Here is a 15991-nt window from a genome sequence, read left to right as displayed (position 1 = left end):
CTTCTTAGAAATAAAGTGTTCCTTAATCTGGAAGTGTTATGGACAGACCTTTTTTGATTCCTGCTACCGGCCATCACAACTTCTCTCCTTCCATGTTTGTGTCGGTGCTGATTCCCACAGTAGCTGAGGCAACACATTTTTCGCGAAAAGGCCACGAAGATAAAAGCAGAGTGATTCGAATCCACTCGAAGACCTTGAAACGTCTCTGTGAAGTCGTTTCATAAGACGCTTGTCGAATTAGGTACAACTTATTAACTTTACTACCTGATTTTAGCTCAATTCATGAACTCTTCCAGAAAGACTGAGCACTCAAATAAAGTCTATTGAATATTATATGTGTGTTTTAATGTGGGGTTTCGGTTTTGTTTTGTGGGAAACGCTGAGTTGGTCATCGTCTGCTGGGAGCAGACGACGTTGCTTCTCGGTCGAAGAGAGCACAGGATGACCAACATAGGTTTCCAATACCTGAACAGGGAGGTTTACCCATCTTAGGCGAAGGCTGTGTCGAAGAAGGCTGTTTTTGTGTGTGAGGTTGGTGACGGAGGGCTACCTCTCTGGTAGCTTCCGCTGCACGGGGAGCTAGGTAATCTCTAAAAGAGAAAGCGGCACTCTTCGGTGAACGCTTGGTGAGTACGGATCGCAGGTCTTAAGGGGGGTTTCAGGTCATAGGAAGCAGATTGAGTTAGGACTTCGTAATGTTTAACTGTTGAAATACTTAAGAACTTCAGCTTAACTGAAGCGTGTGAAGCGAGTTATTTTTCTGAATGTGCCATAATTATATTGCTTTAAATAGGCGTTTTTTTGGTGTTTGAGTTAAAAGTGTGGAAGTTACTTTGCTCATTTTGAACAACGATGAAGTAGAATTTCAAACGGTAAATCTGATTAGGAAAAGCCGGTTAGGATCACTTCAACCGTACGTGAGTGTAATACTGCGTCGAAACGAGTATGATTTTCAATCTTATATATTGTGGATGTTGCTTTTGTCTTTGTGGGTCGATTTGTGCCACTTGTTTGGTAATTAATGACCCTTCTGGTCCACCACGGCACCGCAATAGGCTTTATTTTAACAGTTAGCTTGTTTAATGAGCCATAATTTCTGCAAGAATATCTGTTTTTTCGTGCGCTTTCTACAAAGCAGCACAACAGTTTGATTCGGAATGCACCACGTGGTCTAGTTCGGCCGTTTGCAAGCAGCAGATGCAGCTGGTATGTTGAATAATTATCGCACAACCTCGTGCATTGGTTAAGCCTCTGTCCAGAATAGTGCATGCGTAGAATTGTAATGCGAATCTCATTGAAATATTTTTATGGTTGAATGCAAAGGAGATGATAGTACCTGTGGTGTCACCGCCAGACACCACACTTGCTAGGTGGTAGCTTAAATCGGCCGCGGTCCATTTAGTACATGTCGGACCCGCGTGTCGCCACTGTGTGATCGCAGACCGAGCGCCACCACAAGGCAGGTCTCGAGATACGGACGAGCACTCGCCCCAGTTGTACGACGACATTGCTAGCGACTATACGGACGAAGCCTTTGCTCTCATTTGCCGAGAGACAGTTAGAATAGCCTTCAGCTAAGTCCATGGCTACGACCTAGCAAGTCGCCATTAGCCTTACATAGTTTGATAGTTATCGTATAAATGTCTCAAGAAGAATGCTGTATTCACAACAAGGATAAATAAAAGTTAAGTGTTCTAGTAGCTACGTTCTTTTCTTTATAGCAGTCATAACTTATCCTGTTCCAGACTTCACGCCAGTCGGCGTGTGTGTACGCGTGCCTTTCTTTCGGCTACCCGTCACTGTGGACTGGCTGCCTAACCAGTCCACTACAGTACCATTGTCTCCCACCCCCGTTTTCTGTGTTCCTTCTTGCTGTAGTTAAACTGTGGTCTGTTACATTCTCACGTAATTCTTATTTAAATATTTATAATCAGGCACCAGTTATGTGTAGTTAGGACGTGCAACCAAATACTTAGATACAATAAATAATCTACGTGAAAGATAAATTCTGTGGTGTTGATCTTACCCACTTACTCCGATTTCCAATCCTGAATTAATCAAGTTACTTCATGCGCGACATGGAGTGCTATTTATCTGGCTACTGAAAGAAATTTGCATACTTGTAATTAAATTATTAAAGTAATTAAACTAATAATTTTCCAGCTTCGTTTTTTTCTAAGTGGTTAGGAAGGGCTTGGGCTGGTGGCGACCCTGAATTTATGAATTTTTATCATTATTTGTGTGAGAGAAGCAGGTAAAAATGCGAGATAACGTATATGGCTCGGTGAGAAACGTCGTAAAGATAGTAATACGTTAAAATCTTCTGGCAATCGTTCTGCCCACGAATCATTCGCGACTCGAACAGGAAAGGAGGGAGGCGAGAGTCGTAAGTACAGTAATCTCCGCCACACACCGTAATGTGGCTTACAGAGTAAAGACAAACAAGTAGATGGAGATGGAGATGGAAATTATTGCCCCAGTTAAAGGTAAGGATCTTAGCTTAATATAAGCTTATCTGGCGTGTGCTACTAATTACGATGAGATGAATGCGGTACAATTTTCGTCTGATCTTCCACATGCATTGTGAAGTAAGAGACTTACAAGGCTTTTCAGGGTGTCTGACTCATCGTTTACTGGAAGTAGTCGTTTATGATGATTAATACTGTCTCTAAAAAATAAAATTAGGTTTCTATTACAGTACTTTGTTTTGCTTCAGTATTCTTATTTTGACATTTGATGTTAATTCAGTATTGCAACCCGCGTGGATAACGGAGAGCACTGAAGAGCTCGCTTCCGAGACACGCAGAGGCAAACCAACGCAGGATCGGATCCGCCTCGTGGATTAACAAAAAAATGGTTCAAATGGCTCTGAGCACTATGGGACTCAACTGCTGAGGTCATTAGTCCCCTAGAACTTAGAACTAGTTAAACCTAACTAACCTAAGGACATCACAAACATCCACGCCCGAGGCAGGATTCGAACCTGCGACAGTACCGGCCTTGCGGTTCCAGACTGCAGCGCCTTTAACCGCACGGCCACTTCGGCCGGCGTGGATTAACAACGAGGGCTGGTGAGCCGGAAAGTCTGCGTTACTTAACTTTTAATACTTTGTCATACGATGGTGCATTATTGCCGCACACTTTGACATCACCGCGTGCATTGTTGCTGCGTTCTTCCCCTTCAAACAGAGAAAACGAATCAACGCACGGTACTCCACTTTATCAATGGGCTGCATCTCTCGTTTTTGGCTTCTCTATCAGCTACGACACTGTGGTAAATACCGGGTTGGTTCCCACGTCCCGCCTCATATACACGCTAAGTGAACTCTTAGTAAAACGTTACCGCACTTGAACATGAGCTCTGCACTAGACACAGACAGACTGCTACAGAGACTACTTCGCTGGGGAAGGACATCGGTTGGCTTCAGGAAAGGCATCCGGCCGCCCAACCGATGTATCACAATGAAGACTGCGACGGTCAGAGAATCGGGAAGAAGCAACAGGAAAAGAAGTCAGTTTTAGAACTTGTGCACTTGAGACGATGGTGCGTATGAATGGGAGAGAATGAATGAGTTCTAGCTATTATTTCATGACACAACTGTTTACATTCGTCTGCTGAAATACATGCTACGTTGCTAGTGGTCGTTCTGCTGGCCTCACTTAACCAACCAGCTCAAGAACTAACAAGCTCACTGTTCTGTTCAGGCCAAAATAATTTCCGAACCGATCTGTTAACTCATTCGATACTCTCTAGAGATGAGAAGCTAACTGGCTCATGATCGAGTAAGATGTCCCACACTCCACGTGGAACAGGTCCTACGTTCCGCTGTGGACTTCGATCGTCTGTGACATAACGGCCTCATAAGCAAACTCAGCGACGCAGGGTTCCCCGACGGGCTACGTCTCATACACTCATACTCACGGACTGGAGTTTCAACACCGACGTGCAGGGCAAACAATCAACACGACATGGTATCCAGGCTGCAGTACCCCAAGGAAGCAACCAAGGGCCCTTACTGTTTAACCTCTACATTAATGACCTCCCAGCTACACGCAACACGACGGTGGCAATCTACGCGGATGACACTGCCACCCTCGCGCAAGATTCGAAACCGTCTAACATTAACTCACGACTACAGACTGCACTCAGAGCGACAGAGCCTTGGCTGGTGAAATGTCGTGTTAGAGTAAACGTCGACAAGTGCGAAGCCGTTCTGTTCACTAGAAGACTGAAACTACCGCGCAAACATCAACACTGCAACCCAATATCAGTACGTGCACGCCCAGTACTTTTCCGTGAGAAGGTCAAATACCTCAGTGTCTGGCTGGCCCGGAAACTACTCTGGGGCGACCACATTCAACACGTGACCAACAAAGCAAACGCGAGGCTGAAATAACTCTACCCTATGCTTAATAGGCGTAGCACGCTGAATAGGAGGGTGTCCAGGTCCATGTACTCCACACTTATTAGATCTTTGATGGCGTATGCTGGCCCCGTCTGGGGATATTCTGCGCCCACACGCCTGCGCCGTCTGCAGCTCATACAGAACAAAGTAGGCAGAATCATAAGCAACGCTCCGCGCTGCACACGCACCGCAATCTTCACCGGGAATATCGGCTAGATACCATCTTGCAGGTATTCCAAAAACTCTCCACACGGCTGTACAGAAACACGAAACACTCGGTTAACCCGTCTATCCTTTGTCTGGGTAACTACGACCACAACCATAGATGGCAAAATAATAGACCAAAGACACTACTGCAAGAAACTAAACATCTATGGTCCATAGCACGCTAACACGACAGTACTGGCGAGCCCCTCCAACACAGCTACTACTGGCAACCCCAGATGCTCGACCCGCCGAAAAACAGGCAATCGCAGGGAAATCGTACTGTACACATCACGCAAACCAGTAACACACTCCCTACACTCTGAGCTGATCTATCACCGATCGCCCACTAATATACGACGACCATGAACTGTTACAGGGACGCAGCAGCTGCAGCAAACCATACAACGAACACCCGCAACGACAAAGGTAACGATGCACGATGCCTCGCACTAACATAACCACACCTTGCATGCACTGTCGCAGCTAGCAGGCCGCTACTGCCCTTACTACCCGTCCTACTGTCGCAGAGGTTTTTTCCCTTGGCCCTTGCCTTGGCACTTTCTTCCCTCTGCCCTTACGAACCGCTACCCTTCGATCGCTTTCGTCCGCTTTCTGTCTCCTGATGGACCATGTCAATGAGCAAACCTACCCAGACGCATGGACAACATCACAGCCCACATCCTGTGACTCACGATTTGAAAACTAACGTGTTATACGTAGGTGAGAGTAGAACTTTTGGTTTGGTCACCACGTTGGTGTGGGCGTAGAGGGGCCCCATCCTTGCTCCGTCTGTGGCGTCTGAACTACGGGTTATCTGGCAGAGAGATCTGCTGTAGGCAGCTGCTGACATCCAGTGTGTCTTGAAATACACAGTTATGCCGCTGTCGCAACATCTAACAGAAAGTGCTGGGCAGATACCCGCTCAATACACCTAATCATCAGAGGCAGATAACAGTAGGGAGGAGCTGCGGAGCGTAGCAACCAAGTATGAGTCAAGTCTGGACGAAACCGAGGCTCTAATCTGTGTCACCTCAAACAGGTGGAAAATTACGACATTTTCAACGGGTGTTTCTATGTTCAGGCACCTCCAGATGCCTTGTTACTCCAATATTCGATGTAGCCTGAAGCCAGATCCTCTACAGCATTCACCCGCTAGACAGATAGTATTACTGCGACCTGAATTCCTATGGCATATAGAGAGCTGCTATAATCGGTGCACAGACATAATCTTTTGTAAGGACGCGTTTCTTTTAGACTTGGCTGAAGGGGGAGGGGGGGGGGGGGGGGGAGAGGGGTAGAGATACTCAGTAACGAACAATTTATGTCACATTACCCATTCACAAAAGCCGTTAACAAATTTTAATTCATATCCATATTTTTATGCTGACATATAAACAACTCAGAAACACCATGTCTCTAATCACAGTCTTCACTGGTGTCACTGTATACTTCAGCTACCCGTATGTCATTCACTTCCCTGTCGAAGTGCGGCGTACCCACTACTATCTACAGCAATTGACACATAGCTCGTCTTGAGCCACACTTTTTGCAAACGTCTCCATTACATACATTCTCCTCATAACTAATAAATGGGAGTTTGAAATTTGCATCGAAACTGTGCCATATCCGATGTTTCTTGATGATATCCTGTGTACGCTGTCGCTCACTGGAAATAACTAAATTTCGCTGCTTAGAGAAAAACTGTGTCTCTTGTGTCGTGTAAGGTAGGCGAAGTTAAGTTAAAATGTCAACATTCGAAGGCGGTTACAGTGCTCCCTATCACACAAGGATTAATTTCCAAATAGTAGTGATATTGTTGCTCCATTTCAAACTAAGAAGCGAGGACTGCAGTTAAAGTTCCTACGGTACTAGAATATTCCGATTTTTGTAGAATCACAGAAATAATCCACATTGCGAGTATCTGGGCATAATTTTGTGGAAAACGTGCAGTTTACATTCGCCCAAAACGATGCCTCCTCTTGGATAAAATGAAAATGATGACATGACTCTAGAGTTCGTAATCCATGGGAACGTTTGCTATTAACCACTACTGTAGCATTCCACTTACAGTAATAACATTGTTGCTTGCTGGTGTTACTGAATTTTACACTATCGTTAGAAATTTGTCCCATCCAAGAAAGAAAATCTGATCGGTCTTCTATTTCATGTAGCCATTACTTCCAGATATTTATTTTGGAATGATCTACAAATGCTTTTGAATGATATCCAGCCAAATTAAATGTACTTACCAGTTCACCATCGCCCACTTGAACGAGCCGCAGTTCTCGTGGTAGAGTGACCAGCGGTTGCGGTGGCTCGGGCTGTGAACAGATGCGCTCTTTCAGTAGGAAGAAAACACAATGCAGCAATGAAATAACAGCACAGTGACAATAACAGAGAACTCAATATACGAATAGAAAAGGCCTGGTCGCCGCCCACCTCTCCCCGGTCCCCTCACACACATACATGTATACACATACATACGCAGAAAGGTGGAAGGAGAGATTGAGGAAGGAATGAGTAACACTGGAAAAACATATTTAATAATAATTTATTGTAGAATAGATCCTTCTGCCAACAGGTTTCAGTTGAAAATTTATAATAGGTCTACGTCTACATTTTACTCCGCAAGCTACTTTACGGTATGTAGCGGAGGGTAATTCGTGTACGAATATTACTTCACCCTTTTCATGATCCAGTAGCGAATGATCTGCAGGAAGAACGATTGCTGGTAAGCCTCCCTGTGGCCTCCAATCTCTCTACTATTACATTCGTGGTCTTTTTGCGAGGTGTACGTAGGTAGTTGCAATACATTAGTTGCCTCTTGCTAGGAACGTACTCTCTCTAGTCAGTCTTGTTGTAAATATTTTGCAGGCTACTTTTATTTTGCCCACGGTGTAGAAGCGGAGCGGACACATACGGGGAACATTATAGCTTGCTCAGTCTACAGCTTCAATAACATGGGAAATAGGATGAAACCTTGTTCCACTCCCTTCACAACTGCAGCTTCCCTTTCATGTCCTCGGACTCTTGCAACTGCAATCTGGTTTCTACACAGGTTATAAGTAGTTTGTTCGTCCCTGTATTTTACCCCTGCTACCTTCAAAACTGCAAAGAGTGTATTCCAGTCACCATTGTCAAAAATTTTACATAACTTGCCAAATGCTACAAATGTAGGTTTACCTTTCTTCAATGTATCTTCTAGGGTAAGTCGTAGAGTCAGTACCATCTGGAGTATTCCTGCATCTCACCGGAACCCCTGCTGATGTTTCCCAAAGTCAGCTTCTTCTGGTTCTTCCATTTTTCTGTTAATAATTTGTGTCAATATTTTGCAGCCATGACTTATCGAACTGATGGTTCAGTAGCGTTCACACCTGTCAGCATGTGGAATTATAACATTTTTTCTCAAGTCTGAAGGTGTTCTACCTGTCCCATATACCATGCTTATTGCGTCGAATAATTTTGTCATCACTGGCTCTCTCACAAGGATAATTAATTCTGAGGGAGTGTCGTCTACTCCAAGGGCCCTTCCACTCAGATCTTTCAGTGCCCTGTCAGATTCTTTTCCCAGTATCATATCTGCCATTTCATCTACTTCCTCTCCTCTTTCTTCTGTGTCGTCTGAACAAGACACAGCCAGGGCAAAAGCACCACAGCCCCAAATATGGAAGCTGGTGCCAACGCCAGAGACTCGCCACTTGCGTTAGTTGAACCGAGTGGCGCTGAGGATGAAGATATCGACTTCGCCTCGGCCAATTGCCGGCCGAGTACAATCCGCCAATGATCAGATGACAACGGACAGAAGCCTACTCGGAAGATAGACGAGCAGCTCTCGCCCACTTAATTATAGATCATCGTCCAGGGCTGACTTAGGCAGGGAGCGTCGTTTAGTGAACTCTCAGAAGTGAATAGTCATAAATTGCTTTTGCTATGAACTGTGGAGTTTACATACGGTTATTTGCACTTAGCCGCTGAGAGCCTTTTTTGAATAATATTACTTGCAGTGTAGCAGACTTCATTATTCAACAAGTCACAAAGATAAGTAAACCTTTTAAAACTCATTTGTGTGACTTTGCCACTAATTTGTTGGAGTGTTGTAGAACGTTCGTTTTCCTATCCTTTTATCTGACCTTGGGGCATAGCTATGTAATAGTAGCAGAGATAAATTGTCTTAGCGGTGTATTGCACCAGAAACCGTTTCACGAACTCACAAACTCGGCCTACCGTAACAACAGTGGCAACTCGACCTCCACAGCAGTAGCGGCGAAGCCTTTACAAAAGTGGCGACGAGGGTTTAAAAACGTTCTGTAGCTTTGTCTTCAAGTTAATTTCCCTTGTATAGCATTCTACATATTCCGAACACCTGTCATCTTTCTCTTGATTGCTTAGTACTGATTTTACATTTGATCTCTTGAAATTCGTACAGCTGTTTCTCATTCCTCCAAATACCTCTTTAATTTTATAGATGGTATGTAACTTCCCCTGTTTACACTTGCTTCTATAGGCTTGCATTTGTCCTTTAGCCATCCCTGACTAGTCATTTTGCACTTTCTGTCGCTCTCATTTTGTAAATGTCCGTATTCCCTTTCGCCTTCTTTGCTTTCTCATTTTTGTTTTCTCCTTTCGTCAGTTAAATTGACGATTTCCTGGTGCATGGCATAAGGCACTGAAATCGATAATATGTTAATAAAAATACATTGATGGTGATACAACATTTTGGGTTACTGATTGTGTTTGTTTAAGTTGCTACCCATTTCGATCGTCGGTTGTTCTATTTTAAACAATATGGAAAAATGTTACTTAAGTTAAATAAGCACCGGTTCACAGCTGTGTGCCTCGTGAGAGATGAACCCCTCTCGGTCAAGATTTAGAGAGCGAGCCCCGAAGCCTGCCGGTTGAAAAGTTATGTCCCGTCCCGGCAACGGAAGAGGCTAAGAGGCTGGCGGCTGCTAGGTTCCCACACCCACGCCGCATAATGAACCATTGTGCTGCCGATCCGTCACTCATTCCGGCCGCATTTGCCTAATGCATTCGATACGTTTAATTGTGGTTAAAGCCACGGCGGCTGAGGACCTTTAAACCGCAGCCAGGTCAGTGTTTTTCCTAGCGCCGCGTTGCAACGGCGGCAGCATAGCGGCCAGAAGGGGGCGTGGCAGGAGCCAGACATCTCGTCCCGGGCTGCACAGGAAGGAATGCGGTTTTGTCTCTGTCTGCTCGGGCGCCGATAACGACGTTCGAGAGACGTGCGTAGCTCAGCAGTTCTTGAAACATATAGTACACGAAGCCTGAAGTCAATTTTTATGTTTTGCGTCGTTCCTTAGTTGCTTCTATATCCCCGTTTGTTTCCCCCTTACGCATTTTGCTTTTTATTTGTGACACATCGCCAATAGGCTGTAACATATTTTGGTTTCAAGTGCGTAATAACTGCGCTGCATAATGATAACAGATTTAGTTATTACATTACAGCTTTTTGTTGTTCTCGTGTTGTTAGGCGAGAAACAACTGTCGTGGCGCAAGTTTCGAAAGGTTAAATTTCTGTTTGGTTCTATTTACGAGTTTGTGATTTTATTGATCGTCCTGGAGTTCTACTTAGTTACCGAGCGAGGTACCGCTGTGGTTAGCTAACCGGAGTCACAGTCGGGAAGTAGACCTTTCACATTCCTGTCCGGTCGCCCAGATATAGGTTCTCCGTGATTTCCCAAATCGCTCCAACGAAATGCCGGAATGGGTTCTTTGAAATAACACAATAAATTTCCATCCTCGTTCTTCCGTAATTCGACCTCGTGCTCTGCCTCTAATGACCGCGCTGTCGACGGGAAATTAAACTCGATTCTTCCTTGCTTCCTTTTGTACTCAGTTGGCCTGCGTACGCTAGGATGTCTCATTTATAGCCTTTTTTCGAACAAAATTCAGTTGAACACTGCACTTTTACTCTCAACTCTCTCTCTCTCATTCTGTCTCTCTCTCTCTCCCTCTGTGTGTGTGTGTGTGTGTGTGCGTGTGTGTGTGTGTGTGTACTGCATACAGTATTGCCAACTAACACTGTTCATTTCTCGTTCGTCTTTCTTGTGTTGTTGTGTCTGTATGTAGCTTGGTATTGGTTCGTTTGTCAAGTGTGAGTGGTTACACGCACATCTGGACTTCATTTCCAATAAACCTGAAGTGGTCTGTTATAATCAAAGTGAATGTCTTCGTTGAAACACAGATTTCTGGTGGTGAAGATACAGACAACGGAAACGTTCACGCATTTCACGCATGGTTAAACAGCGGTGCCCATGAACCTGAATGTGACCAGCTCAGTGCCGCGAACAAAGTGAACAAACTGTGTTACGTAGAGCAAGAGAGCGGAGGAAGACGAGACGATCGAGGAACCCGGTACCACAAATACTGAGGCATTGAAAGTGTGAATCTATTATTAGAATATGCAGGATTAGTGTTTTGACTCTCCGAAAAATGTGTACAGTCGTGAAGAGAAACTTCAAGGAAATTAAAAACAAAAATATACCTTCGTGATGTTTCTTTATATGGGCATTATGGTGAGCCCTAAGACATGTTTCTGTGTCTAACGTTTCGCCTCCAAGTTCCGGAGACATCATCAGATGCTATAAAGACCCATATGGTAGCAGCAGACTGAACCAAGATCAGCGAGGCGAACTCTTTATCCATGCAATCGTTGGATAGTAACCTCACCAGACCGCTCCCTAAGATGGCAGAGTTGCGTTGACGTTCGTCATGCAGCTTATAGTATGGAAGAGTTGACACCTTTGTTTTATTTTGCACAAAGGTATATATAAACAAAACTGCCGTAACAAACCTTAAAGCCCAACAGTACCGACCGGCCGCCGTGTCATCATCAACAAAGTACCGACCGGTCGCCGTGTCACCCTCAGCCCTCAGGCGTCACCGGATGCGGATACATAGGGGCATGTGGTCAGCACACTGCTCTTCCGGCCGTTGTCAGTTTTCGTGACAGGTGTCGCTACTTATCAGTCAAGTAGCTACTCAGCTGGCCTCACAAGGACTGAGTGCACTCTGTTTGCCAACAACACTCGACAGACCTGGATACTGCCCCATCCAAGTGCTAGCCAAGCCCGACAGCACTTAACTTCGATGATCTGACGGAAACAGGTGCTACCATTGCGGCAAAGGCCGTTGGCACTAAGGCCTATACCTTGCCTAATTATCATCAACATTAGGTGAGGAAAAGTTATGCGCAGAATCTTTCCACAGAAAGAGGAAACAAGTTGAACGATTATTTCCCGAAAGTGAACAGAAAGCCAATGGCATGAAATGCTCCGTATTAAAAGTGTAATTTTGTAAATAGTAACGCAGAGAGCTTTCAAAGATGACCCGTAGCATGTTTTGCAAAGACAGTAAGTAGCAATTTCTGTAAAAACAAGCGCATTTTGGATCATCGGTGTTTATCTATTATCTGCGCAATCGCGGGATCGCATGACTCCTAATAATCTGAAGCTTGTTGTACTTGTGACAATATAGATTGTTGGATAACCTGTGCTTCAATTACATATTAGTGTAACAGGCTCTGAAGTCATTTAGAAATAGCAGTATGGTTGTACAGAGTGTTAAAAATGTATTCCACATTCTGAGAGATGGCAATGTGGGCCAAACAGACAAAAATGTCCACTAAACATGGGCACTGGCGATGTGAGACAAACAGACAAAAATTACCAGTACACATGGACAGTAAAATGCATATCTTAGAGCAATGTCCACTTATCCATCTTTGCTACCATGAAACACTGTTCTTCTACAGCAAGCTCTTTGCTATTACGAACGACATACAGAATGTAGTAAGCAAATGATAAGACATTCCTCCGTTATTTCCCACAGATGCAGCATGCTGTACACATGTCAGAGTTTTTACTGTAATTCGTAAACACAGTTCTGGGTATGTGCTACTCATACATTAGTTCTAATGGAATCCGTTCGTCTTCTGATAAGCGCCCTAGTCGCAAAACACAGCTGAATAACTGAACAGATGGTATCCTGCGGTCTGGATATTTTTCAGATTATAGGACACAGGGTCGACGGTTGCTACCATTTGCCACATCGTAACAGAAAATCAAGTCTGCCATTTCTCCTGTGGAATAGTAGGCTTCCGCTATGCAGGTAAGTACAAATATAAAACTACAAAGTGCCGGCCGCGGTGGCCGACCGGTTCTAGGTGCTTCAGTCTGGAACCGCGCGACCGCTACGGTCGCAGGTTCGAATCCTGCCTGGGGCATGGACGTGTGTGATGTCGTTAGGTTAGGTTTAAGCAGTTCTAAGTTCTACCGAACTGATGACCTCAGATGTTAAGTCCCATAGTGCTCAGACCCATTTTTGAACTACAAAGTAAAAGCATTTTACAAACTTACCAAAACGCAAACTGCTGCCTGGAAAAACAATGAGACGCCCTTAGCACACCATGTCTCAGAGTGGGGATGAAAAGGGGTATGTTCCATTAAAGTATTAGGTTGGTGCATAAGCTCGTAGCGTTTATCCATAAATTTGACAGACTCAACAGATACACATAACAGGGACTTTAATCACCAGTAATACGGTATATTCTCCTTCACCGTTTACAACAGTCTGCCAGCGATGGGGAACATTACCATTTCGCGACTGTACAAAACAAATGATTTGGCGGTGATGAAATCGTCGAGTCATGTTCGTAGTGCATTTTCAGCCGGAAGGGAAGTTTCTTGATGGTTGTTCGATAGAAAGCGGAGAAGGTGAAAATCTGAGGGCACAAGATTGGGTCAATAAGGCGAGTGCGGAATTATTTCCCAGTCCAACTGTTGTATAGTGGTTTTAGTCAGTCTAGCAGAATGCAGGCGAGCGCTATGTGGGGTAGTATCACTTCGCGCAGACTCGTTCTTGGACTGCGCCTGGAAGACGTCTCAGTTGTTGACAATAAATGTCAGCAGTGATGATTACACCTCGGAGAAGCAATTCGTAGTACACCACACCGTCACTGTTCCACCAGATGCTTAGCATTATCTTTTATGGATGTGCGGGTCTTTGTACGAGGAATTGCTGCTTTGTTTAGACTCAGCCATTCCTTTCCTTTCCTTACGTTAGCATATAAGCACCATTTCTCATCACCAGTAACGATAAAGGATAGGAATGGTTGGTGTTGCTCAGGAGCCAGTTATGGCTCAAAAATGGCTCTGAGCACTATGGGACTTAACTTCTGAGGTCATCAGTCCCCTAGAACTTAGAACTACTTAAACCCAACCAAACTAAGGACATCACACACATCCATGCCCGAGGCAGGATTCGAACCCGCGACAGTAGCGGTCGCGCGGTTCCAAATTGAAGCGTCTAGAACCGTTCGGCCATACCGGCCGGCCCAGTTATGGCCACCCTCTGATTTTTGTGATTTTGGCTTTCAGCATGCATTACCCACACACCCAATTTCTGAACCTTCCCCATTGCCTGAAAATGCCGCACGATGTTGCAATGATCACAGTTCATCATACTCGCCAGTTCTCGAGTACCCTGACGTGGATTAATGCGTTTAAACGACCTTCATTACACCCCAAAGGTCTTCCTGAACGTTGAGAGTCACTAATGTCAAAACGATCCTCCTCAAAACGAGAAAAACAATTTCATGCTGTCTTCTGTCCGATGGCATTGTCCCCATACACGATACAAATGTTGGTGGCTATCTCTGCTACTGTCAACCCTCTATTGAACACAAACACAAGAATATGTCGGAAATGTTTCGATTTCTCCGCTTGGCTCTCCATTGTCTCGGGTCCACAGCTCCATTCACTGTCTCCAAATGACAAAATGACAACGTGTAGACACTAATAATAACAGGGAACTACAAACAAAAAATGACAATAGATAATTAAACCCATATCAGCCGGAATTCCGCCATGCCAAACAAAAACGCTAAGAACTTATGCATCAACCTAATAGAACTCAGGAACGAGTGGAGTAATTTCACGCTAATGTAGGAAACACGTCAGTCATTATTTCTATACAAATACTGTTGGAGAAAGACACTCTTTCTACCCCTAGGGATAGAGTGGGGGAAAAAGTGATCACATATAAAAATGACAGAAAAAAGTACCTGTTGGTAGTTATTACCTGTGTCTGTTTAACTTGGAATACTTTAAAAGTACGAAGCGAAGCCTGTCTCTTATTTGTCTTGCTCAGAGCATTAACCAAGTTGCGAAAATGAACACAGTAGCTTGCAAATAATTTCGTTAGCATGTTGCCGAGTCCAACGGCATGCCACTCGGGTGGATATCAGAGATACATTTAACGTCCGCGTTGGAGACGCAGGGTGTGAAAAAGCGAAGAACGTAACAGTCGCCAGAGAGAGTCCATTTTTCTCGAAACGACAATATGCCTCAACCGAAATGGAAGTTAATCAGTCAAATTCAACGAGAAGAAAAAAAATTGCCAAGAAATGGTTTATGTGGTGTGGATGATTAGAGAAGTCACATAACAAAACAGTAACACATAAAACAACATTATTTTTCTTATATTTACCAAGGACACTCGCCCAACAGCCGTATGTTTTGGGAAGTTATTTTACTTAGAAAACTAGTTTCGGCATCTCAATAACGCCGTCATCAGGCTCCTATGCACTCTATGTACAGACAATCAGATACATAGATACTTGGGTGCTGGAGCCATCAGTACCCGGATTCCGTGAATTCGTTTTTGGAGTGTGAGAATTGTTACTTCGACGACTTGTTGTTAAGTCGTCCATACTAATGGCTCCAGTGTACAAGTGTCGATGTATCTGTCTATACACAGAGTGCATAGGGGCCTGCAGATGACATTATTGAGGTGCCGAAACTAGTTGTCTAAATAAAATAAATTCCCACAACATATGGCTGTTTGACGATTTTCCTTGGTAAATATTTGACAAACCGGTATCCCGGGGCCTGCAGATGACATTATTGAGGTGCCGAAACTGGTTGTCTAAATAAAATAAATTCCCACAACATATGGCTGTTTGACGATTTTCCTTGGTAAATATTTGACAAGCCGGTATCCCGATTCCACAATGGATCAGCAGAGATAATTTTTCATCGTCGACTGCACGAGTGAACCCAACAAAATTCACGCGCTGTTGGATACAAGGAGATTAAGTCGATAGAAAATTGTTAAGAAAGGCAGGAAGGGGGCTATCAGCGAAATATGTTAGAAAGCTGCATTATCTAGCAGAACGTTTCTATAAACCGCTAACTGTAGCACTACTAGAAGAGCGTGGTTCGTCAACGAAATTCTGCTGTACTTTCTCACTTAAACTAGCCATTCATAAGTGATTTAATGGAGAAAGAAGCATACGTAGAGAAATTTTCACTCTATAGATCAACGAAATTTGTGTTAAATTATCCAAACTGATAACT

General features: G+C 44.2%; 1 protein-coding gene across 6 annotated transcripts in view; it reads right to left on the bottom strand.

Moving 5' to 3' along the window:
* Positions 1 to 15991, bottom strand: part of LOC124622096 — a 303051-nt gene that overhangs the window by 91845 nt on the left and 195215 nt on the right. For all 6 annotated transcript variants that reach the window (XM_047147689.1, XM_047147692.1, XM_047147691.1 and 3 more), the window contains exon 2: positions 6863 to 6934. In XM_047147689.1, the coding sequence (XP_047003645.1) occupies positions 6863 to 6934 (72 nt within the window). The remainder of the gene's footprint in view (positions 1 to 6862; positions 6935 to 15991) is intronic.

The sequence above is a fragment of the Schistocerca americana genome, chromosome 7 (genome assembly GCF_021461395.2).
Source record: "Schistocerca americana isolate TAMUIC-IGC-003095 chromosome 7, iqSchAmer2.1, whole genome shotgun sequence".
Lineage (NCBI taxonomy): Eukaryota > Metazoa > Arthropoda > Insecta > Orthoptera > Acrididae > Schistocerca > Schistocerca americana.
The sequence above is the reverse complement of the archived record's forward strand: the minus strand, read 5'-3'. Positions and strand labels throughout refer to the sequence as shown.